Genomic DNA, 23,413 nt, shown 5'->3' on the forward strand with positions numbered 1-23,413 from the left:
TACATTAACATGTAAGGGTTTATTATTTTTAAAATGAACTAATAAATGTATATTCTAAAACTTTCTCCGTTTTAATTTTTTTAAAAAAGTTTTATTTATTTATTTATTTCGAGAGAGAGGGAGAGAGAGAGAGCAAGGGAGGGTCAGAGAGAGAGAGAGGGAGAGAGAGAATTCCAAGTAGATTCCATACTGTCAGCAAAGAGCCCGATTCAGGGCTCAAACTCACAAACTGTGAGATCATGACCTGAGCTGAAAGCAGGAGTCAGATCCTTAATCGAATGAGCCACCCAGGTGTCCCAGTTTTCATTTCTAATAAGGTAAAAATCAAAAGCTATAGCTCACATAAACAAAAGCTGAGTATCTTAATTCTTAAGAGGTTTAAGATAAGGGGCGCTTGGTGGCTCAGTTGGTTAAGCATCTGACCCTCGTAAGTAAGTATCTGATTCTTGGTTTTGGCTCAGGTCACAATCTCATGGTTCGTGGGTTTGAGCCCTGCATCAGGCTCTGTGCTGGTGGTATGGAGCATGGTTGGGATTCTCTGCCTCTTTCTCTGCCCCCTCCCCTTGTGCTCTTTCTCTTTCTCTCTTAAAATAAATAAATTAATAAAAAAAAAAAAAGAAATTAGACAAAAAAAGAGGCTTAAGGTTAGAAAATTTTAAAAATGTGATTTTAATGTTTCCTTAAGAGTAAGGTATTTACTTCTCTGCAGATAAGTGCAATGGATGCGGCTCCACGAAATATTTCTCCAGGACTTCAAAATGGAGAAAAAGGTGGGTCCTTGACTCTGTAATCACTTGCCACTGGATTTAAAGAGATTCCTTAGTCTAGAAGTTGTTTCCATGGCTAATTTTGAGAAGATTTTCTGATGCAGTTGTTACAGACTTTTTTCTCCTTTCCTGTATTATAGCACTGTCAGTGTATCTTAGAGTATATAGCAAGAAGATCAATGAGGAGGTAGAAATAACACAATCTGTTAGGGGAAGAGCAAAGAAAAGAAAGAAATTGAATTTTTGTTTTGCTTGTTCCCAAGTCAGCAGGTTTCACTGCAAAAATATTAGAAAGTTTAATTTCTGTTTTCATGTCACTAAAATCTTTTTCTAGACCTAAGCTGTCTTTCACAGTATTTCGTTGAATAACTTGGTGCCATCCTAGAAAATTTGTAGGGACATTACCTTGGATCGTCTTTGTGGAATGTGAGCTCAACTCATAATTCTTGATATTTTTCTATTATGATTCAGTAAACTTTCCCCCTGAGAATGAGCACGTGATTTTTTTCTTCCAATGGTGTCTTGATTTTATTCCCTATTAAGTTGAATGAACTGAGATTTAGGTAACCAGTTATGGTCTAGTCGTAAAGAATATTGATAGGAATCAGACTTGGGTGGCCAGCCACAGTGCTGTCACTAAGAGCTGACTGAGGTCAACTCATGTAACCTGTTTGGATATTTGTAGCTATGTCTATTAAAAAAAATTTTTTTTTTAAATTTATTTATTTTGAGAGAGAGAGAGAGAGAGCATGAGCAGAGGAGGGGCAGAGAAAGGGAGAGAGAATCCCAAGCAGGTTCTGCACTGTCAGCGCAGAGCCTGATGCAGGGCTTGAACCCACAGACCCACGGGATCATGACCTGAGCCAAAACCAAGAGTTGGAGGCTTAACCGACTGAGCCACCCAGGCGCCCCTATATCTATTTCTACACTTGATCTTAGCCAAAAGGCCGAGAAGCGATTCCCTGTATCTATTTGTAAAATGTGTGCTAAAATGGCCTAAGTCATTTTTAGGAAGCTAAAATTCTTTGGTTTAGGAGGCAGAAATATGAGTTGGCATTTAAAAAATATTCCTATTAGGTAGACATGGGCTCAGCGTTTTTGAATGACTCACTGAAGTCTGTTTTTCTTTAGAGGACCGCTTCCTGACCACCCTGTCCAGCCAGAGCCCCGCCAGCTCGGCGCATCTGCAGCTGCCTACCCCCCCGGAAGCCCTGCCCGAGCAGCTGGCGGGAGCACCCCCTGAGCTCGATACAGCCAGCAGTTCCGAAGGTACAGTTGAAGTCATTTTTACTGTACTTCATCTGAAAGAGAACACTGTGAATGCTTTGATACGACGCTTTCTTATCTCTTAGAGTTTGTACGTTTTATCTTTCCTGGAAGTGCTATTTTAGTTCCAGCTTTTTACCGTATCACTTCTTCAGTTGGCGCTCCTTGACATAGGAATATCTAAGGAGCAGAATGTTATTCTGCTTCATCTGTTTTCTGGGAATATTACTTTCTTGAGTCCCACAAAGCACATGGTTTTTGCCTTGTAAGAAAATAGGAGAAATTGCAGCCATTTCTCCCACAACAACTGTTTATTTCACTAATGGCAAATTTATGCCTCGTTTCTCTCTTTCCTTGCTTTCTGTTCAAAGCAGTAACTACTTAAGTAGTGTAAACTTTAAAAATAACTTTTAGTTTTTAATTTTTTTAAAAGTTCACTTATTTTCAGAGAGAGAGAGAACAAGTGTGCGACTGGGGGAGGAGAAGAGAGAGAGAGAGAGAGAGAAGAGAAGAGAAGCCCAAGCAGGCTGCATGCTGTGAGCGCAGAGCCCAATTCAGGCCTCGTGGCCTGTGAACTTGAGATCATGACTTGAGCTGAAATCAAGAGTAGGACGCTTAACTGACCGAACCACCCAGGTGCCCCCAAAATAACTTTTAAACTGCAGTTAAACTCTGATGTCACAGCCACAGTGCATATAACTGAGTTGAAGTGATAATAAGAAGAGCTGTGGCTACGTTCACGAATGCTCAGGCAGTAATTTCATCATGGCTGCTGCCCGGCCCCTGCAATGATAAAGCATCAATTATGGGATGGTTCCAATTTCAGAGAGGGTGAAATGTAAAACAGTGTGATCTTTGGAGTCAGTGCTATGTATGCTTCACTGTTGTTTCCTCTTTCATCCCCAAAGAGTCCTTATTCCTAGATCAGACATTTTGTACCATAATTGGTAATTATGGTGTGAATACATGTCTGTATTCCAAAACTGGCAAGAAATAATGTTGATACTTTATACTGTTTTTTACTTGTTCTGAATATTAACTTATAAGTAGAATATTTTTTATCCTAGATGTGTTTGATGGGCATTTGCTGGGATCCACAGACAGCCAGGTGAAGGAAAAATCAACCATGAAAGCCATCTTTGCAAATTTGCTTCCAGGAAATAGCTACAACCCTATTCCATTTCCATTGTAAGTACTATAAAAGTCAGTGGCTGTTGTTGGGTGGTTTTGTTTTCACTTACTTTTAAACACCTTGTTCCAAATATTTATTCTTTATGTATTTAAATATATTTATTTAACATTATGCATACTTCTCAAATTACATTTCCATCATAGTAAAAGAAGTGTCTTTTGGTATAATGTAATTTATAGAATTATTATATAGCAACCATCATCATATAGTAGATGAATGGGTGAGAAAAACATTAATGTTGCTTAATGCTTAAGATTACTAGTTCTGAAAATAATTGTTTATACCTATATATAAATATTATATCTATCTATATCTATCTATCTGTCTATATTAAAGACGTACTGCTACATCTATTGATCCCATAGTCATAAAAACATACTGCTGGTTGTGTATGAAGATGACAGTACTGACTTACAACTTTCTGGGACATGGTACTTTTCGGTCAATGAATTACAATGACCTGTACAAGTTTTCATGTGATCTTGTTTGTACTGGGCTCACTGAGTAGGAAAGAAAACAGTTTGGCTGTGAGTTTTTTCCCCACTGGTTGATCTGTGTAGCCATCAGATGCTGCTCCTTTATGCTGCTGCAAGTGCATCCAAAAGGTGGACATTTGTTCATAAGACCTTTGTTCTTAACTTTGTATTAATTTATTAGTCAATATTTAAATGTACTGAGTGCCAGTTCTCGTGCCCCAGGATGTAGAACAAGATTAATAAGGAAAATCACTGCTCTTGGGAGCTCACCGTCTCAGGGAGGAGACAAGTAGAGATTTACACTACAGTCTGTGAAAGTCCCTGTTTTCTCTACTTCAGACTTGACTTAGTTTCTTGACTAGGTTGTTGTTCCTTCTATTGTATGACCTTTGCCCATGACCTCACTTTCTTCTTTTGTCATTACTCTGAATTCTTTTTCAGGGAAACTTTAGACTGTCCCCACTAGCTCCCTGCCTCAGCCAGATTAGGTCTCCTTGTTACATGCTCTCATGATTCCCTCGTGGCGCTTACCACAGATAGTGATTGTATTTATTTGCAGGATTATTTGATGCTTTCACATCTTGTTCATGTTAGGTGCTTAGTAATGGTTTTTCTTTTCTTTTTTTTTAATTTTTTTTTTTTTTTAACATTTATTTATCTTTTTGAGAGACAGAGACAGAACGTGAGTGGGAGAGAGGCAGAGAGAGAGAGGGAGACACAGAATCTGAAACAGGCTCCAGGCTCCGAGCTGTCAGCACAGAGTCTGACACGGGGCTTGAACTCACGAACCGCGAGATCATGATGTGAGCTGAAGTCAGAGGCTTAACCGACGGAGCCACCGAGGCGCCCCAGTAATAGTTTTTCTTAATATTGTGTTTCTGGCACAGCAAATAGCTGTTAACACGAATAAATGAATGCCTCCCTAGGAGCTTTAGGGTGGAGGTCAGGGGATCAAGATTTGGGTTAAAATGGAGTCACACCATTGAGTTTCCATATGATAAATAGGAGAATGGCTGTGTTAAATTATTTCTTGTTGGACTACTACTAGACTTGGAGCTGTGTTCATCTCAAAAAGTATTTATAATGGATAGCAGAAGTGTGAAAGATTTTGTTCTACTATAAGCCTGAACAAAAAGTCTTGTAGAAACTGTGTTATATTATTTCCTCTTGGAAACGTGGAAAGCGTTGTATAGAGTAACTATTCCGGAACCCTCCGATTTGAAAACCGATCTGACAATTTCCAATTACCTTTAAAAACTTTCTGTTGATAACATTTTCCTTGGCTGTTTGGTTAAATTCTACATACATTTTGGCTTATTTAGTTATATTCTTGTAATTATGCAGTATTTACCTAACTTAAAATTGTCATGAGATTTACTTATAATGTGTTAGTGGTTTGTGTAGATGATTTTATGCTAATTTTGTTCTTCTTTATTTGAAAATTTTGAACAGTGATCCAGATAAACACTACTTAATGTATGAACACGAACGGGTACCCATTGCTGTTTGTGAGAAGGAGCCCAGCTCCATCATTGCTTTTGCTCTCAGGTATTATTCATGGGACTTTTCACCTGTGATTAGATCTTTATATTTTATGTATATTTACTAACCATCTTATTGTTGAGTTCTTTTATAGAGAGTAGGGAAGAATGGTTAAATATAAACAAAAATACATATTCTTAGGGCACAATAGCTTGTTCTCTTTGTGTATGAAAGTGTATTCTGTACCCAGATAATAACAGGGTGATTCTTAAGCAAGCTTCTACTTAGTAAATTGACTAGGCAAGTTATTTACTCACCTTTATATCCTCTAAACATTCTCTGTTCTACTGTGTATTCCTTCCTTACATTTACTTACTGATACACTAGAATGTCTTATGTCGTCTGAGTTCCTTTTTGTGCTCTCAATTTCCTTCTTGCTTCCCACACGTAGCAGGTAGTTTCCTTACTAGAGTAATGCCGTTCCTATGCCTTAACCCACTTACATGCCCACAGTTATCATGTGTTTTAAACAAGCATTCCTCTATAAAAGTATTTATATCTTCTGTCTAAAAAGACAGCACTTTTAATTTAATTTAATTTAATTTATTTATAATGTTTTTAATGTTTACTTATCTCTGAGAGAGAGAGAGAGGGAGAGACGGAGCACAAGGTGGGGAGGGGCAGAGAGAGAGAGAGAGAATTCAAAACAGGCTCTAGGCTCTGGGCTGTCAGCACAGAGCTGGGAGATCATGACCTGAGCCGAAGTCAGACACTTAACCCGTTGAGCCACCCAGGCGCCCCTAAAAAGACAGCACAGACAATATCTTGGTAGTGACAGAACTTAGTTTAAGTATAATCTAAGATGTTTAATTAAAAATTTTTTTTCTGTTGGAAGGCACTGAAATTTAAAATTTTCTTTTTATATATTATTTACAAGAAGGCTGCTTATTCAACAAATACTTAAATGTCTATAAGATGTGGTATACTAGGTATTGGATATGTAGAAGTAAACAAGGTAGATTTATATGCCTTAGCATTTATTAGAGTTCACACGTTTGGGTAATGAGGAATTTCTTTCCTTTAGGAGATTCCATATGACAATTTTTTTTGTTTTGTTTTGCCTTTTGGCCTTTATGAAGTTAGTATTTGCTTCTTACTTTATTGCTTAGTCTTGCTACATTAATAGATAGAAAGGTAAGAAAGCCAACTAAATAAAAAATTCCTATTGTACTGTTAGGAATGGAGTATACTAGTAGAAGTCACTTTCTTCTAATGTCTTGGAAAAATAATACATGCTTATCTTGTTCCCTGACATCTGTCTAAATCAGGGCTCCCAGACTGCTAGTCTAAGAGTTGAATTTTTTTTCTTCAAGTTTAGTACCTCTAAGTAGAAAAACATTCTCACGTCCCTTTTCACAGTTACACTAAAGTCTGAAGTTTTATACTTTAAATTACCTGTTGTATTCCTGAAGATATTTGGTCTAAATATTAATACAAAGGCTTTCACAATCACCGTTTAGGATATTGATACTGGTTGGTGTGTTGGTTTGTATTTTGCAGTATTATCTGTGAAGATGACCTTCTTCATGAAGCTTCTACTTGATAACTTTTGTTAGTTGACTCAAACATGTTTAGTTATGGGTACACAAAACGATTGTATTTCTGTAATGCAGAGCTTATTCTAAAGTATATGATTTATTTTGAAGAGAAGTTTAATGTTCAACATGTTGCAACCTATTTCTACCCTAAGTTGTAAAGAATACCGAAATGCCTTAGAGGAATTATCCAAAGCGACTCAGCGGAACAGTGCCGAAGAAGGGCTTCCAACAAATAGGTAATCTGTGATTGAGTAGAATTTATTTAATTTGGCTATATGTCATCATTTTTTTAGTTTTTTATTTTTATTAAGTTTATTTTGAGAGACAGAATGCGAGTGGGGAAGGGGCAGAGAGAGAGGAAGACACAGAATCAGAGGCAGGCTGCAGGCTCTGAGGTGTCAGCACGGAGCCCGACATGGGGCTTGAACTCACGAAGTGTGAGATCGTGACCTGAGCTGAAATCAGAGGCTTAACCAACCGAAGCGCTCAGGCGCCCCTATGTCATCATTTTTTAAATGCTCATACTTCAATTTTATTGTAATAGATTATCAGCATGAAAGTTTCTAGGATACCAACAGTGGCATTCAAACTTTAGGCAACAATTAACAGAACAAAATTCAAGGATAGCAAAAGGCCTTCAGCGGTGCTTTTGGATAGTAGTTTTCTGATCATGGCCATAGACGTTCAGTGTATATTGCAGATTTAAACTTTCAGCATTTAAAATTCTCCTTATTGTTTTTATTTAAATAATAGTAACTTGTGAAATTAGTAACCCACTGCTTTACTTTGTAATTTAAACTACTTGTGAATTTTCAATAATAATTAAACGTTCTAATAGTTCAAAAACAAACCCCCCCCCCCAAACTGGTTCTTTTAGTATATTCGTTATTTTGCACATGTAGACAGAAATTGTCGTAGGCTCATTATTTTCTTATTGAAATAGGTTTTTGACTTTCACTAATGTGACACAATTTGATCTGATTTATTAATGTGGTAACTAGACTGAGAAATACGAAATTGGTATTTTCTGTAATTGTTTGACTTACAGGTGCTAATATAGCTCTAATGGACTTGGGGAAAGTATTATAAAAGGCTCTGCTGTCATATATTTTCTGTATACTTTCATAGTTACAACATTTTGCTTCAGAGGAAGATCTTTCTTCTGTGTTATAACCTGTGTTTGTATGACTTATGAATTGAATTTTGGATACTGTGGGTGGGGTTAGGTGGGGAGTCAATTAATGTAGGAACCATTTTCTATGTGAGTAGTATGAATCTAACTTTTCCTTTTTTTTTTTTTTTTCTTCAGTACTTTGGACAGCCGACCAAAGAGCAGCAGCCCTATTAGATTACCTGAGGTCAGCGGAGGACAGACAAACCGTACAGCAGAAGCAGAACCACAGCCAAGTAAGATTATACATAGAGGAGTAGTTATTATTAGTTTTATTTATAATTATGGTTTGAAAAAGAAAACATTAAATAAGAAATAGCATCTGGCAAGAATTTATTACTTCTGGTCTTTACAGTATTATATGCGTTAATAAATTTTTGTATGCCCTCTTTTATACATACTTTGCTTTTGTTTGATCTTTACCTGATTATTGGATTTGAAACTTCTAGAAACTCATAGGTCTCTGCAAAAAGAAGCAGAATCTGCCTTAGAGTTTTCAGTTTGAAGTATACAAGCTAAGAGTGGCTTTAAAAAACTTAAACTTTTGTGTTTTGAAATTTAAAAAAGTTTTTACAGTATTGTTAGCATTGTGAAAAGAACTTTTCATGTGTCATGTCCTTTAATCCCCATAATAACTACTAAGAATTATTGTATATATCCTCAGTTTTCAGAAAGTTAAACTTAAGTACCTTGCTCAAGATTACAGAAGTAGCTGGAAGGTGGGATTTGAGCATGGATCTCTTTGGCTTTGTCAGGAATCTATTCACTACAAATAGCAGAAGACTCAAGTGACTACTTGGGCTTAACCAAATAACAGTTTATTTTTCTAAAAAAGCAACATCCGGAGGCAGGCAGTTGCTGGCATTGGTTCAGTTAGTCAGCATTGTCATGACGGTAGAGGGGGTAGTTTCTTTATGATTCTCTTAAATTTTCCTCATGATCAGAATGTTCCAGTTCATGTCTCCATTTAAGGCAGAGAGAAGGGAAGTAGGTATAAGCTGCAGCTGTTTCCTGTGATGAGGAATACAGAGGCTTCCCCTGCAGTCTCATTGGCTAGTGAGGAGTCTTGTGACCACCCCTTCCTGGAAGGAACAACAGCACTGTCCTGGTTGCTTATACAAATCGTGATTCGTTTTCTGGGGTTCTCCACATTGCCACCCCAACCAGAATTGCAGTTCTTTCAGCAAGGAACAAGGTGGGCTTGGATATTAAGGAGGCCAAAATGGGGTCTGCCACCCTAAACTAATAAGCACTTTATGAATGACATTTTATGTGGATTTTATAGATGGTAAATTGAACAAGATTAGAATCATATATGCTAAGCTCAGACATGATACATAGATGATATATATGTATATACCAAATTCAAAACTAGGAATAAAATTACAGAGTGAGCTAGGGCGCCTGGGTGGCTCAGTCGGTTGAATGTCCAACTCTTGATTTTGGCTCAGATCATGATCTCATGGTTGGTGGGATTGAGCCCCTGCCCTCCCTCCCCGCCCCCCGCCTCTGGGATCTGTACTGATGGTGCAGAGCCTGCGTGGGATTCTCTATTTCTATTTCTCCCTCGCTGTCTCTTCCTCTCCCCCCACCCCAAGTAAATACATTAAAAAAAGGTATGTAAGCTTTGGCCATCTTATACTAATTTCTGAAAAATGCTGAAAAAATCTTATATTTTGCTGTGTTAAAATATAGGAACACAAATGGTACAGAGATATTACCTTTAACTCTGAATTCTGTTTTTCTGTAGAATTTCTCATTTTGATATATAGCTACCTGAACATTGCTCTTCTTTTATGTTTCTGATAATAAACGTGCTTGACTAACCACCTCCCCCCCAAACCCATAAAACATATGGAATAATGTTATTACCTTCGTGTAATGGGTTCTTGCTAAGAAAGGAATGAGTTGAAAATCGTTTTTTTCTTTTCACCTGTAGTGACCTGTACTGAATATGTTACCTTTTATTTTTAGCCAAAAAGACTTCTGGAATGCTGTCCTTCTTCCGAGGGACAGCAGGGAAAAGCCCTGATCTCTCTTCCCAGAAAAGAGAGACCTTACGTGGAGCAGACAGTGCTTACTACCAGGTTGGGCAGACGGGCAAGGAGGGGACGGAGAATCAAGGTGCTGAGTCTCAAGGTGTGTTAAAGGAAACCAAATGAGCTTATTTTAGCTGCTTGTGTTCTTTCTAGCCTTAAGTAGTTAATTCTTACTGCTGAAACTCAGACATTCGCTGTCTTCTCATGCCTCAGTATGGCAGAGTGGAAAAAGCATGGTGCTGATAGAGGCCAGATGTTATTGCTGTCACTTACTGTGTGGTAGAATCAGAAATCCTTAGTTTCCATACCTGTAAGGTGGCAAAAGCAATGTCTTCTGAGGCTTACTAGGACTGAGTGACATTACACACGTAAAACATGTAAGTCACAGTATCTATTCAAATGTTTTCACTCCACTACCCCCTTAGACATTTCCTTTCTTTTCCAGTCTCTATAGGGTTGAGGGCATTGATGTCTGCCTTCATTTTGATATTTTAAAATATGTCTGCTTGATTGTGTTTGGATATGAGATTAGACCAGACATAGGCAAATCATGCTCACCTGTTTTTGTAAGTAAACTTGTATTGGAACATAAGCACACCCATTCATTTACTTATTGTCTGGCTGCTTTTGTGTTATATTGAAAAATTGAATAGTTTTGACTGAATAAAATACTTACCATCTGGCCCTTACAGAAATAGTTCGGTGACCCTGGGTTAGATCATGAATTAGTAGTCTACAAGATAGCATAATATATTTTCATTAGTACTTAAGCTATCTGTTTAGGATTCTGTAGGCTTCTGTTGGGCTGTAATCCTTGGAAGACATTGGTGCTTAGAAAACTAATTTTGAAATGTGAGACATAGAGGATTGTTTCTTCTAACTATTAAAGTATGTTCCAAACTTGCAATAATTAGAGTAGATCTAGACACACAAATCAAATATAAAAAATTGCTCTGAGGTAGACACTAGTATATTTTATGTATTATATGTATATCTTAGCGTATAACAAAGAAAGCATCTGGGAATGCAAGCCAGTGCAGCCACCCTGGAAAACAGTATGGAGGTTCCTCAAAAAACTAAAAATAGAACTACCCTACGACCCAGGAATTGCACTACTAGGCATTTTTCCAAGGGATACAGGAGTGCTGTTGCGAAGGGACACATGCACCCCCATGTTTATAGCAGCACTATCAACAGTAGCCAAAGTATGGAAAGAGCCCAAATGCCCATCAATGGATGAATGGATAAAGAAGATGTGGGATATATATACAATGGAGTATTACTTGGCAATCAAAAAAAAAATGAAATCTTGCCATTTGCAGCTACATGGATGGAACTGGAGGGTATTACGCTAAGTGAAATTAGTCCGAGAAAGACAAAAATTGTATGACTCCACTCATATGAGGACTTTAAGAGACAAACCAGATGAACATAAGGAAAGGGAAACAAAAATAATATCAAAACAGGGAGGGGGACTAAACAGAAGAGACTCATAAATATGGAGAACAAACAGAGGGTTGGTTACTGGAGGGGTTGTGGGAGGGGGGACGGGCTAAATGGGTAAGGGGCATTAAGGAATCTACTCCTGAAATCATTGCTTCACTGTATGCTAACTAATTTGAATGTAAATTTTAAAAAATAAAAAACAAAATAAATACAAAAATACTAACTTTAAAAGATATATTCTCCCCTATGTTTATTGCAGCATTATTTACAATAGCCAAATTATGGAAGTAGCTCAGTGTTCATCAACAGATGAATGGATAAAGAAGTAGCATCTATACCATTTATATATGTATATATTGCAACAACATGGATGAATGTAGAGGCTATCATCCTAAGTGAAATAAGTCAGAGAAAGTCAAGTACCATATGATTTCACTCACATGTGGAATTTAAGAAAACAAATGAAGAAAGAAAGAAAGAAAAAAGACAAACATTCTTAACTATAGAGAACAAACTGATGGTTACCAGAAGGGAGGTGGGTGTGAGGATGGATGAAATAGGAGAGGGGGATTAAAGAGTGTATTTATCATGATGAGCACTGTGTAATATAATTGTTGAATCACTATATTGTACAACTGAAACTAATATAACACTATATATTAACTACACTGGAATTAAAAAAAGATTATCCATCAAAAAAAAAAGCATCTCAGGCTATTGGAGAAGCATTATTCCACACACAGGGAAGACAGTCATAAACTGAGAAAGAAGTAATGGAAACTTGATGTAAGAGCAGAGTTAGTATATTACTATCAGAGGCATCAAATACAAGAAAATTATTCTTCAACCTGAATTTCTCTATTTTTCATATGAAAATTGATGTTTCCAAAGGTACCTATATTTTTGTAATAGTCTACACAAGCTTAATTGTACATATAATACTTGCTTGAGAGTGATTTGACCAGGATAACAGGGGGTTGACTTGTTAGTTTTTATTATTATGTCGGGGAGGGGGGGAAGCAAAATGAACTGGTAACCCATTTAAAACTTTGGCTTAACTAACGATATTAAACCTTGTAGATGAGGTAGATGGAGGAGATACACAAAAGAAACAACTCATAAATCCTCACGTGGAGCTACGTAAGTAAGAGATAAAATACTGATGGTGCAGGGATGGGGACTGTAATTGAGCAAACTGTTATTTAAGGCTTCTAGTTTTATACTAGATAAATATCCTGTTTCTTAGAATAAATATTAAGTCTGTGTCCTGACATAAGCTTTATTTAATCTAGATTTAGTTTATAAAATAAACATTATTTAGTTTATACAGAAACTTAGTTTAAATTATAATTTAATTTATAATGATTTGATTTCTAACGTTTAAGTAATTATTATGTAGTCTAGAGCTATAGCCGTGACCAGGTGTCTAGCCTGGTGTGTGTGTGTGTGTGTGTGTGCACGCGCACCAAAAACGTATCATCCAGAATATGTAGTAAAATTTAAGATGTAAAAGCACAATGAGGAAAATACAGTAACCTATAAAGTTAGAAATGGGTCTTATTTCATGGTTGATTTTTCTGTAAGGTCATAAGGTGCATTTTAATTTTCCTTGAGGGTTACTTTAACAGAACTGTGATGAACAGGGATGTAGATGTGGCGTGAGAAATGCCGTCATGAAGAAAACCAAATGGTCGCATTTGTTGGTGGTGGGAGTGAGCAAGAAGGAAGAGAGATTTTTGGCTCATAAAAGCCCCTCACCCCCCTTTTATCTTTAACACTTCTGTTTATAGAATTTTCTGACGCGAATGCCAAGTTTTACTGTCGGCTCTACTATGCGGGAGAGTTTCATAAGATGCGTGAGGTGATTCTGGGGAGCAGTGAAGAAGATTTCATTCGTTCTCTTTCCCACTCGTCGCCCTGGCAGGCCCGTGGGGGCAAATCAGGAGCTGCCTTCTATGCCACGGAAGGGAAGTCTTTTTATCTTCTACTGACTGAGTAGTAGCTATCTTTTGCCCTCAGATAATTTAGGACTCACTTAAATTGAGGTTGTATGATACTGCCAGTCGTCAAGCAAGGGTTTCTTTTTTTATGGTTGAAAGGATGTAATAATTTTTAAGAGTGTACATATGTGTGGTGTGTATTTAGAGACAGACATTGATCCGATCCTTGCTAAACTCTGATCTGGTCCTGACTTCTCCAAATGTAAATAGTAACAGAGAATTTCTAGAAGAGTCAAAAGGGGTACCTCAGAGCTGGTGAGAGAAAGATAAAAATACAAATACTTAACTTGAAAATCGGAAGGCCAGGTTCTTCACCTGCAGAGGTATTATAGAAGGTGATGACCGTTTGTACTTTATGTTCCGTTCTCCATACTCTGGGAGCAAAATTATTTGAGAAAATGCCGCAGGGGGAATGTTGCTTGATACAAGCTTCATAACTGTGACTTACTGCACTGTTAACAAAGGAGTTTATAAAATTTTACTTAGTAGTTAGCACTCAGTAAGTAGTTTTACTTAGTATCTAGTTACGAATTTACGTGTGGTTCTTGACTACATAAATCCTCAGGAACCTGTTGAGCCCTCAATTACTTGAGAACTATATTCTATTTATTTATTTGTTTGTTTGTTTGTTTATTTATTTTTGAGAGACTGAGAGAGACAGAGGATCCGAAGTGGCTCTATGCTGACAGCCGAACTCATGAACTGTGAGATCATGACTTGAGCTCACGTCAGATGCTTAACCAACTGAGCCACCCCAGGCGCCCCATTGAGAACTATATTCTGATTAAAATTTTCTCTTGACATTAGAAAATATCCCTTAAAGCTATGAAGCAAACAAATCATTTGGGATCTTTGGAATGATTTATTATAGATTACCTCAGGAAATACTGTGACTGAATAAACACATATGACACTTCTACCTTTTAGATGATAGATTCATTTTGAAGCAGATGCCTCGTCTGGAAGTCCAGTCTTTCCTTGACTTTGCACCACACTACTTCAATTATATTACAAATGCTGTTCAACAAAAGGTAGAAATCCCAAACCTTGGTCCGTAATTAGAGTTTTCTGGGCTTTTTCATATCCTGAGAATTCATCCCAATGGCAGTCTTTTCCATGCTAAAATAGGGACAGGACATGACTGGATCTCTGTTATGTTATTAAAGTGTGAGAGAATGTAGTCATTTCAAACCCTCTTTCCTACCTTTGCCAGCCAGGAACCAAGAGATCTTGAGCAGGTTGCATTTAGTGTGTGTGTGTGTGTAGAAACATTAAGATTGAATGATAATGCCTGCACATTAGAATTTGTAATTTTGTTAAGACAGAAACTAGAAGTGTTTGTTAAGACAGGTGTATGGATCCTTAGGTAGAAAGAGAGGCAACCAGTGGTTCAGGTTTGCCCACTTGACATTTAGCCATGATCTTCCCAGTGAGTGTATAAGGGAGTCACATAGATTGTTTTTCACTTATGGTTTATTGCATATTTTAGGGGAAATTATATGTCATAGTAAAATTTGTAATTTTGAGAAATTGTAAAGCCTTATCCTTTGGGCAAATATTAAGGATCATTAATATTTTTATTGGCATTGCTGTTTTACTTTTCACTTGCTTCTGAGATTCAAGGGTTTAAGTTTCTTTCAAGGCCCTCTGGTCCTATTAATAGAACATTAGTTTGGATATTACATGGATAATCCAGATATGGGTATTAAATTACAAATAATCATTTTTGATAAGAGTTGACTTTCATTTTTTTTTTTTTTTTCTTGATCAGAGGCCCACTGCATTGGCCAAAATTCTTGGAGTTTACAGAATTGGTTATAAGAATTCTCAGAACAATACTGAGAAGAAGTTAGATCTCCTTGTCATGGAAAATCTTTTCTATGGGAGAAAGATGGCACAGGTAAGGATATTGAACTATGCAAGCCACTTAGCTACTGGAAACTTTGACACTTCTGGTTCCTGATTATAAGGAGTTAGAGAATAACATCTTATTTAATAGTATTAAGCCTTTGTTGCTAGGCCAAAGTTTGTTAACTTTGGAATTGTTGAACCCTGTAGGAAAGAATAAAGAGGAATATTGTAGATGGGTCCTAAAATTTAACCTCTCCAATATCCTAGAAACACAGAATTACAGAATTAGAAGGCAGATCTGTTTCCATCATCTCTGTTTTAAAGATGAAGAAACTAAGACCCAGAAAAATTTAAGTTTTTGACAGTCACACAGATACTACCAGCACTCAGGTTGTTTTAGATTCTAGAAAAGTACCTTTCAAGAGTGTTGGTCCTTGAACTGTTTGTCCCTAGTCTGGTGAGGTAAGGAGCTTATACTAGAATATAATTCAATGCACTGCTTTCTTCATTGAGAGTGTGGTGCTGTGCTGAATGAACAGTGTGCTTAATGATGCAACTGTTTCACACTCTAGCACTAGCTCCTTATGTTGTCATGAGCCAGCGACAATTGACTAGCATTAGTCTGCAGAATACACTTCATGTTGCACTGATCTAGGACCTAAGTCCCCTGACCTTTGAGTGTGTGGCTTTTACTACCCCAAAATTTCTAGAGACCTGCTGTTGCTTCTACATTGCCGTAAGTATTGCATAGGGTTTTGGTATCAAAGCTGTAAGTTTCCTAAGACTGTTTGCATCTGTATTTTAACTGCTTTACGATTCAGTGATATACTTTTGGAGTTATTTGTTAATGTTTCTTAAAGTTGATTAAGTGTGTTAGTATATTTCTGAAATGTTTGAGTAGTTGACTACCTAGGTATTAATTTTCAATGATGAATCATATCACCATTTATTTTATGTATTGAACAGTTATAGTGCATGCATTTAATGGCTTCTATAAGTTATGATTAAGTTTTAAAATTAAATTTAACAGTGTATATAATGGTATGGGCTGTAAAGAGTCTTTCTGCATTTCCAATTTAATTACATTAATTCATTGCACAACTCATGCATAAATAACAGAGAATTTCCTTTCTGCTAGGTTTTTGATTTGAAGGGTTCACTTAGGAATAGAAATGTAAAAACTGATACTGGGAAAGAGAGCTGTGATGTAGTCCTGTTGGATGAAAATCTCTTAAAGATGGTTCGAGACAACCCCCTGTATATCCGTTCTCATTCCAAAGCCGTGCTGAGAGCCTCGATCCGTAGTGATTCCCACTTCCTTTCTAGCCACCTCATTATAGATTATTCTTTGCTGGTTGGACGAGATGATACCAGCAATGAGCTGGTAGTTGGAATTATAGGTAAGTCGGCAAGCATACCTTCTAGTTCATGATTGAAGCCAGAGTATATTTGAAGATTATACTCAGCCTGGTCTCGTAATAGCTTGTTAAATATTTTCACCAACTTACACTTGAAAATTCACAGTCAATAGCTTTTAAATTCTAGTTACCTTCTATTCAGTGTCCTCATTTTCATTTTCATTATCTTTACCAAAAACAATCTGTATTGAAAAAGTTACTTGTAAATGAAGCGCTGTGAAGTTGTAATGAGGATTGAATGAATTAATATGGAGACAAACCTTGGGGACAGCACCTGGCAGTATTGTTAGCACTCAGTAAACATGGTAGAAGTAATAGTAATTCCTGTCGTTATTTTCTCACACTTACTAACGTAGCTTTACTGCCAATATTGCCTCCTGTAACAGATTATATTCGAACATTTACATGGGACAAAAAGCTTGAGATGGTTGTGAAATCAACAGGAATTTTAGGGGGACAAGGTGAGCAGAATTTTTGTTTATTCTTTAAACTGTTCTTCTGCCTTCCTTATCAGTTAACATTTAAAAAATGGATACTTTTTTGGGGCACCTGGGTGGCCTCAGTTGGTTGAGCACCTGACTCTTTTTTTTAAAAAAAAAACTTTTCTAACGTTTATTTATTTTTGAGAGACAGAGCACGAGCAGGGAGGGGTAGAGAGAGAGGGAAACACGGAATCGGAAGCCTGCTCCAGGCTCCAGGCTCTGAGCTGTCAGCACAGTGCCTGATGCGGGGCCCGAATTCCCGAACCATGAGATCTTGACCTGAGCCGAAGTCGGATGCTCAACTGACTGAGCCACCCAAACGCCCCAAGCATCTGACTCTTGATTTCGGCTCAGGTCATGATCCCAGGGTTGTAGGATCAAGTCCTGTGGCAGGCTCTGTGCTGAGCATGGATGGAGCCTCCTTAAGGTTCTCTCCCTCTCCCTCCCTCCCTCTGTCTCTCGCTCTCTCTCTTCCTCTTTCTTCCTCTCTCTCTCCCTCTCTCCCCACCCCCCGCTGCCTCCCTCCCTCCCTTTCTCTTCCCGCTCCTCTCCCTGCTCATGCTCACTCTTTCTCTAAAATAAAAAAAAATAAAAAAAATAAATTAAACCCCCCAGAAATAAAAAGTGGGTACTTTTTTAAATTCTAAAAAAGTAAGTTGGTTATCTCTGATTTTATCATTTCCCAGATGATGAAATAATAAAGGGAATTGCGTAGGTGGGGGAATAATTGGTTTTAAATTTGTGTTAAGTTGCCAAGGGTTCTCAAGTTGAGAAGTTACCCAAAAAAGGCCATAGATTCTGAATAAGAGGTTGTCTCTAATTAACGCTTCAATCTTCAAAGTTCTCTGAGCACTGCCAGCTCCATTTGTGCTTTCAAACATTTCTCATCTCTAGGCAAGAGCCAGTCTTTTAAAATGGAACCCCCTAGCAGGAAGGACCTGTCCCATGTCATGGGGCACAGTGAACACCCCTCTGTCCTTTCTGAGACTGCTGTGGTGTGTGTGTCTTTATGGCAGTTTTCATGAAAGAACATAGCTGTTCAGATCAGTTGTTGATCAACTATGTAACAGCTTTTTCCCTTTGCTCTTTTCATAATCTCAGGTAAAATGCCCACCGTGGTCTCTCCAGAGTTGTACAGGACTAGATTTTGTGAAGCAATGGACAAGTACTTCCTGATGGTACCAGACCACTGGACAGGCTTAGGTCTGAACTGCTGAAATAGACCATGAGTGAAAAGGTGCCTGGAACAAAGGACCAAAAATAAGCTACATGTTTTATTTCTTCATCACATTCTCCACAGTATGCCAAGGCCTTTCCGTTCTGTGGTTGTGTGGGCTCCGTGTACCTGAAGTGTTAAAACTCCATGGATTTGCACTTTGATTTTGATACGTACAAATTAGCTGTCCTTAGGCCGGGAGGTTGCATGAACATTTTTCCACTTAAGCGGGAATATAGACCCATTTCAAAGGATTAAAGACAAACGTGTGGTCAGAGATGAGATAGGGTAAAAAACGGGTTGTAAGACTTGTTAACAATCCTGTTAAGAAAATAACGTCTCCTAGATTGTGAGTTTCCTGGCATCATGTTGGACGTATTCTTTACTTAGCAAGCATTTGTAGAGCTGGTGACTTTGTGTTTCTTATGTGACAATATAATGTTATGTATTATCAGAATTTATGAAATCTTTAAAAAATTCCAAATTATACTATTAATGGCCAGTCAAACAGATTGACACAATCTGTTCTTGTTTTATTGAAGAATTTGACTTAAATTGGGAACCCTGTTGTGTGTTCTTATCTTGCTCTGGTTTTCAGTATGCTTGATGTTTTTTAGGTTCTCTCTTCTCTGTGGATGACAGGAGACTATAGCTATTATAATACTCGAAGCCTTCTTTTGGAGCTGTTTTTTAAGCTTGTTTGTAACTTTTTTGCAATTAATATGTTCAACTACACTTATCTGCACCTGCTCATCTTGTAGGTTTTCCTCCACTTTCAGGGAAACAGTAAATGAGTCTATAGTGACTAAATTCCCAAAGGGAGAATTACTAAGGATTTTTTTAATGTAAAAAATGAATTAGACCTTATCCAAGAAATTGGGTGAGAGGTAGGCACTTGCTTGTTTTTTGTAAAGGTAAAGTGTCTTTTTCAATACAGAAAGCAATTTCAGTGGCATCTATAAAACTAAGAGGTTTGTAGTGTGGACATCCCTGTTTCTTAACTTTCTGTGCCAGTTTCTAGGCCAGTTCTGATTATTGAGAAATGTTAAGAGATAAAATATTTGTAGTAAGGAACTTCTTGTTTAATAGAGTTTTGTTTGTTTTAAAATATGATCAGATAGAGTACTAAACTAACTATCTTTGGGGAAATAACAGAACGCCAAATATTTCCTCGTGGCTTCTTTCCCTAACAAGGATACTTGGGGGATTTATAAAGTTTTATATAAAGTTCTATTCTTTTCAGGCTTTCCTGTAAGAGCACATTTCTATTGTAACTTTCACGAAACAAGAAAAAGGAATCTGGGTACATTCCGGTTACAGAGACTTATAAGTATGTGAAATAGGAACATTTTGGAAAGTTTGCTTTAGAGAATGAAAACATTAGTTTGGTGTTTGGTGCTTATTGGAAACGTGGTTTCTTTTGAACTAGAAACAAGTTGGCCAAGGACTTAAAACTGATGATAAGCTTAAAAAAAAAAAAAACAAACCCGCAAAAACCTGGGTGTGCCTTTTGAAAACACACAGAACACTGGTGGTTTTAGAGGAGAAAAGGACTGCGTCCTGCAAGAGAAACATTGGAACATTGTTAACTTCTTGTGAGTCCAGGAACAATGGATCGTGCATCTCATTCTGAATGTAAACACGTTTTGTCTCTGTTCTTTTTTTCTGTCAGGATACTTGGGAGTATTTATCTTGTCCGTTTCCTGCACCCCCAGTCACGCACACCTCCACAAGGTATCTTCCCTCAGCTGTAATGAGGTTGTTTCTCAGTTTTAGTCTCAACACTATGTGTATGTGTAGCTTGGATCCTTCACTGGAATAACTCCTGATAATAATATGTCATGTTGATTTTGTTTGGCTTGCTCATGACTTGAAAGATTATTTTTTAAAGCACTGCTGCCTCTTAGATAATTCTGTGGCTAAAAAAATTCCAGGATAATATAATCTTGAAGCAATACTTGCTGCCTTGCAAGGGTGACCTGTCCTTTTAAAACTGTCTTAATGCAAGGGAAATTAATTTGTCATGAGTGGTAGAACTATATCCTCAGCCCTTGCTGCTTTTGTTGAGGCCACTACCATATATATATACATATATATACATATATATATATATATATATATATATATATATATATATATATAAGGTGTTTCAAATAGCATGCTCTTCAGTGGTAAGCATTGAATGACTGCTTGCCTCTCTTGAATTCCCTTTCGAGGCTTGGAGGATGTTAATGTTGGAAAGTTACGACTGAGGAAGATACCAGAGTACTTTCTTCCTTAGAATAAAATATGAATCCTAAGAATAACTGATAGTAGCACAAGAAAACTATGTGAATGTGTTGCATTGTATAAAAATACTATTTATAAATGTGAAGGTTGTTGATGCCATCAAAACTTTATGGAAAAATAAAAAGGATTTCCTTTTTTCTTATCCAAGCCTGAGAAAAATAAGGGGAACCAGCTATTGCAAGCCCTTTTGTAGTCTGTTGAATAATTTAAATTTCTAGACATTTATAATTTCCTACAAAATATGCTGCTTATAATTTTTTTCTTGATCCAGTTGTGAGTGCTTTTCTAGCCTTGGCTTTTATTGGGTTTTGTAAATAGGGTCGTATTGGTTTTGGTGGCATCAGTGTCTCCTTGGCATTTTACCCATTAGCAGTGGGCCTGTATAAAACTGCCAAGGAAAAGTAACCTACCTGTAGAAAGTTTGCTTAGCTAGCAGAGTGAAACTGTTGTGAATGAGCCTGGTGGGGAAACAGGTCAGGCCATTCATTATTCCTCAAGTGTTAACATACTGACTTATGCAGTATTCAGACCATCTAGTGCAATGCCTTTTTGTTTGTTTGTTTTTGTAACACGGGTGCAGTGTATTATAGAAAAATAAAGATTACAATCATGAGCAGTTTTATTAATGCTGCTGTGCTGGTTTTGTAAAAAATGTACATTATGCCTTTTGACAGGTTTAATTTTAACTAGAGAAATGACATTGTAAATCACAATATCCTCTTTTAATTTAATATGAAAAATTCAATTAACAATATTGAAAATACTTACTGTATTATATTGTATATATTTCTCTACCTTGGTTCTAGCTGTTTTATATGATATGTTATTTAAGAGATAAAACTGCCTTGACCTTTTGGAGACATACTATAAATAAAGAACACTTACAATAAACTGAGAATCAACTTCAGTTTGTTTTGAATCGGCTTCAGGAAATTAACAAGGGGAGATGGAGTTTGGGGCCCAAACCTCGCCCCTCGCCCCTGGCCTCTAGCCTCAAAGCGTTGCCTTCTGATCATTCTCTTCCCCATCATTTTTCCCCCTGGAGAATTTAAGTCTTTCACTAGTAAATAGCCCTTCCTTCTTAAGTCTCAGAAAGGGGGTCTTAAACCTGTGTGTTTGCGTCTACCACTAATGGCCTCGCCTCTTCTGGCCTCCTCCTGGTCTTCATGTGTTTCCGTTTTCCTGGCGGGACGCTCAGGAAAGCCAGGGAGGGCCGAATTCGCCTCTCTGGCAGGCTCTCAGCTGTTGGCTGCTCGCAGAAGTGTTCAGACAGGACCCGCCTGCCTGCGGTGGAACCGCTGTGCTGCAAGCTCGCAGCTGTGGAAGCGCGCTCCCCTTCACCGCGCCTGGGCTCCCCCGGGGCACAGCGTCGCCACCTGGCGGCCGCCGCGTCGGCTCCTGCGGCCCCGCCTCTGCCCTGCGGGTAAAGAGACGGTGCAGGCACCTGCCAGCCAGTGCTCTCTGTTCCCACTAACGTGAACGAAGTGTCTTGTGTTGGAAATTCATTTCTTGCACAATTCCTGGGTCAGTGCTTAACAAAGTTAAGATTGTTAACCCATGTTTAAAAACTGTGGTTAAGACAATCCCAAATGTATCATCTTCACCGCATTTAAGTTTATACTTTAGTGGTGGTAACTATACTCACGTTGCACTTTATACCCCCAGCACGTACTCATCTTGCAGGCCTGCAACTGTATCCATTTAACAACTCTTCCTGCTCACCCTGGTCTCTCGTGACCATCCTGCTTTCTGTTCCCGTTAATCTGACCACTTCGGGTACTTTACGAGAAATCAGACAGGATTTGTCTCTCTGGGGCTGGCTTATGTTGCTTAGTGTACTATCCTCAAGATTCATTCATGTTGTAGCATTTCCTCCCTCTGTTAAGTGCTATTCAAGGTTGAATGATATTCCATTGTATGTAGGCACCACATTTCTTTTTTCATCATCAGTGCACCTTTGAAATTGCTTCTGCCTCTTGGCTGCTGTGAATAATGCTATCACGAACATGGAAATTCAAATGTATGTGCAACATTCTTTTAAAAACTTCTTTTAGATAAATATGGAGAAGTGGGATTGCTGGATCACAAGGCAGTTCTATTTTTTTTTTTTTAATGTTTTGAGGAACCTCCACACTGTTTCCCCTAGTAGCCCTACTGTTTTACGGTCCCACCCACTGTACACAAGGGTACCAATTTCTTCACATCCTTTTTTAACACTTAGATACTTATTTTGATGGTAGCCATCCTGAGTGTGACATAATATCTCATGTGCTTTTTCTAAGTTTTTTCTTTTTTAATTTTTGTTTTTAAATTTCTGTATTTTTGAGAGTCAGAGCACGAGCAGGGGAGGTGCAGAGAGAGAGGGAGACACAGAATCCAAAGCAAGCTTCAGGCTCTGAGCTGTCAGCACAGAGCCCGATGTGGGGCTTGAACTTACGGACCACGAGATGATGTCCCGAGCTGAACTTGGATGCTTAACCAGCTGAGCTACCCAGGTGCCCCTCTAAGTTTTATTTTGTTTTGTTTTGTTTTTAATTTATTTATTTATTTTTGAGGGTGTGTGTGTGTGTGTGTGTGTGTGTGTGTGTGTGTGCGCGCGTATATGTGCACATTTGTGAGTTGGGGAGGGGCAGAGAGGGAGAGAGAGAGAATCCCAGGCAGGCTCTGCACTATCAAGGCAGAGCCAGATGCAGGGCTGGAACTCACGAACCACGAGATCA

At 37.9% G+C, this 23,413-nt stretch overlaps 2 protein-coding genes across 7 annotated transcripts in view; both read left to right on the top strand.

Annotated features, from left to right (window-relative positions):
• PIKFYVE (phosphoinositide kinase, FYVE-type zinc finger containing) overlaps window positions 1-19,891 on the top strand; it is an 86,019-nt gene extending 66,128 nt beyond the window's left edge. For all 6 annotated transcript variants that reach the window (XM_053215707.1, XM_053215703.1, XM_053215705.1 and 3 more), the window contains 14 exons: window positions 710-770; window positions 1,899-2,036; window positions 3,101-3,221; window positions 5,154-5,249; window positions 6,934-7,017; window positions 8,091-8,188; window positions 9,927-10,091; window positions 12,518-12,577; window positions 13,228-13,402; window positions 14,363-14,468; window positions 15,209-15,337; window positions 16,427-16,688; window positions 17,093-17,167; window positions 18,290-19,891. In XM_053215707.1, coding sequence (XP_053071682.1) covers window positions 710-770; window positions 1,899-2,036; window positions 3,101-3,221; window positions 5,154-5,249; window positions 6,934-7,017; window positions 8,091-8,188; window positions 9,927-10,091; window positions 12,518-12,577; window positions 13,228-13,402; window positions 14,363-14,468; window positions 15,209-15,337; window positions 16,427-16,688; window positions 17,093-17,167; window positions 18,290-18,405 — 1,686 coding nt within the window. In that variant the 3' untranslated portion in view covers window positions 18,406-19,891. The remainder of the gene's footprint in view (window positions 1-709; window positions 771-1,898; window positions 2,037-3,100; window positions 3,222-5,153; window positions 5,250-6,933; window positions 7,018-8,090; window positions 8,189-9,926; window positions 10,092-12,517; window positions 12,578-13,227; window positions 13,403-14,362; window positions 14,469-15,208; window positions 15,338-16,426; window positions 16,689-17,092; window positions 17,168-18,289) is intronic.
• Window positions 19,892-20,040: 149 nt separating this feature from the next.
• The window catches only part of PTH2R (parathyroid hormone 2 receptor), a 128,861-nt gene continuing 125,488 nt past the window's right edge, over window positions 20,041-23,413 (top strand). The window contains exon 1 of the mRNA XM_053215712.1: window positions 20,041-23,188. Coding sequence (XP_053071687.1) covers window positions 23,164-23,188 — 25 coding nt within the window. The 5' untranslated portion in view covers window positions 20,041-23,163. The remainder of the gene's footprint in view (window positions 23,189-23,413) is intronic.

The sequence above is a fragment of the Acinonyx jubatus genome, chromosome C1, assembly GCF_027475565.1.
Source record: "Acinonyx jubatus isolate Ajub_Pintada_27869175 chromosome C1, VMU_Ajub_asm_v1.0, whole genome shotgun sequence".
Classification (NCBI taxonomy): domain Eukaryota; kingdom Metazoa; phylum Chordata; class Mammalia; order Carnivora; family Felidae; genus Acinonyx; species Acinonyx jubatus.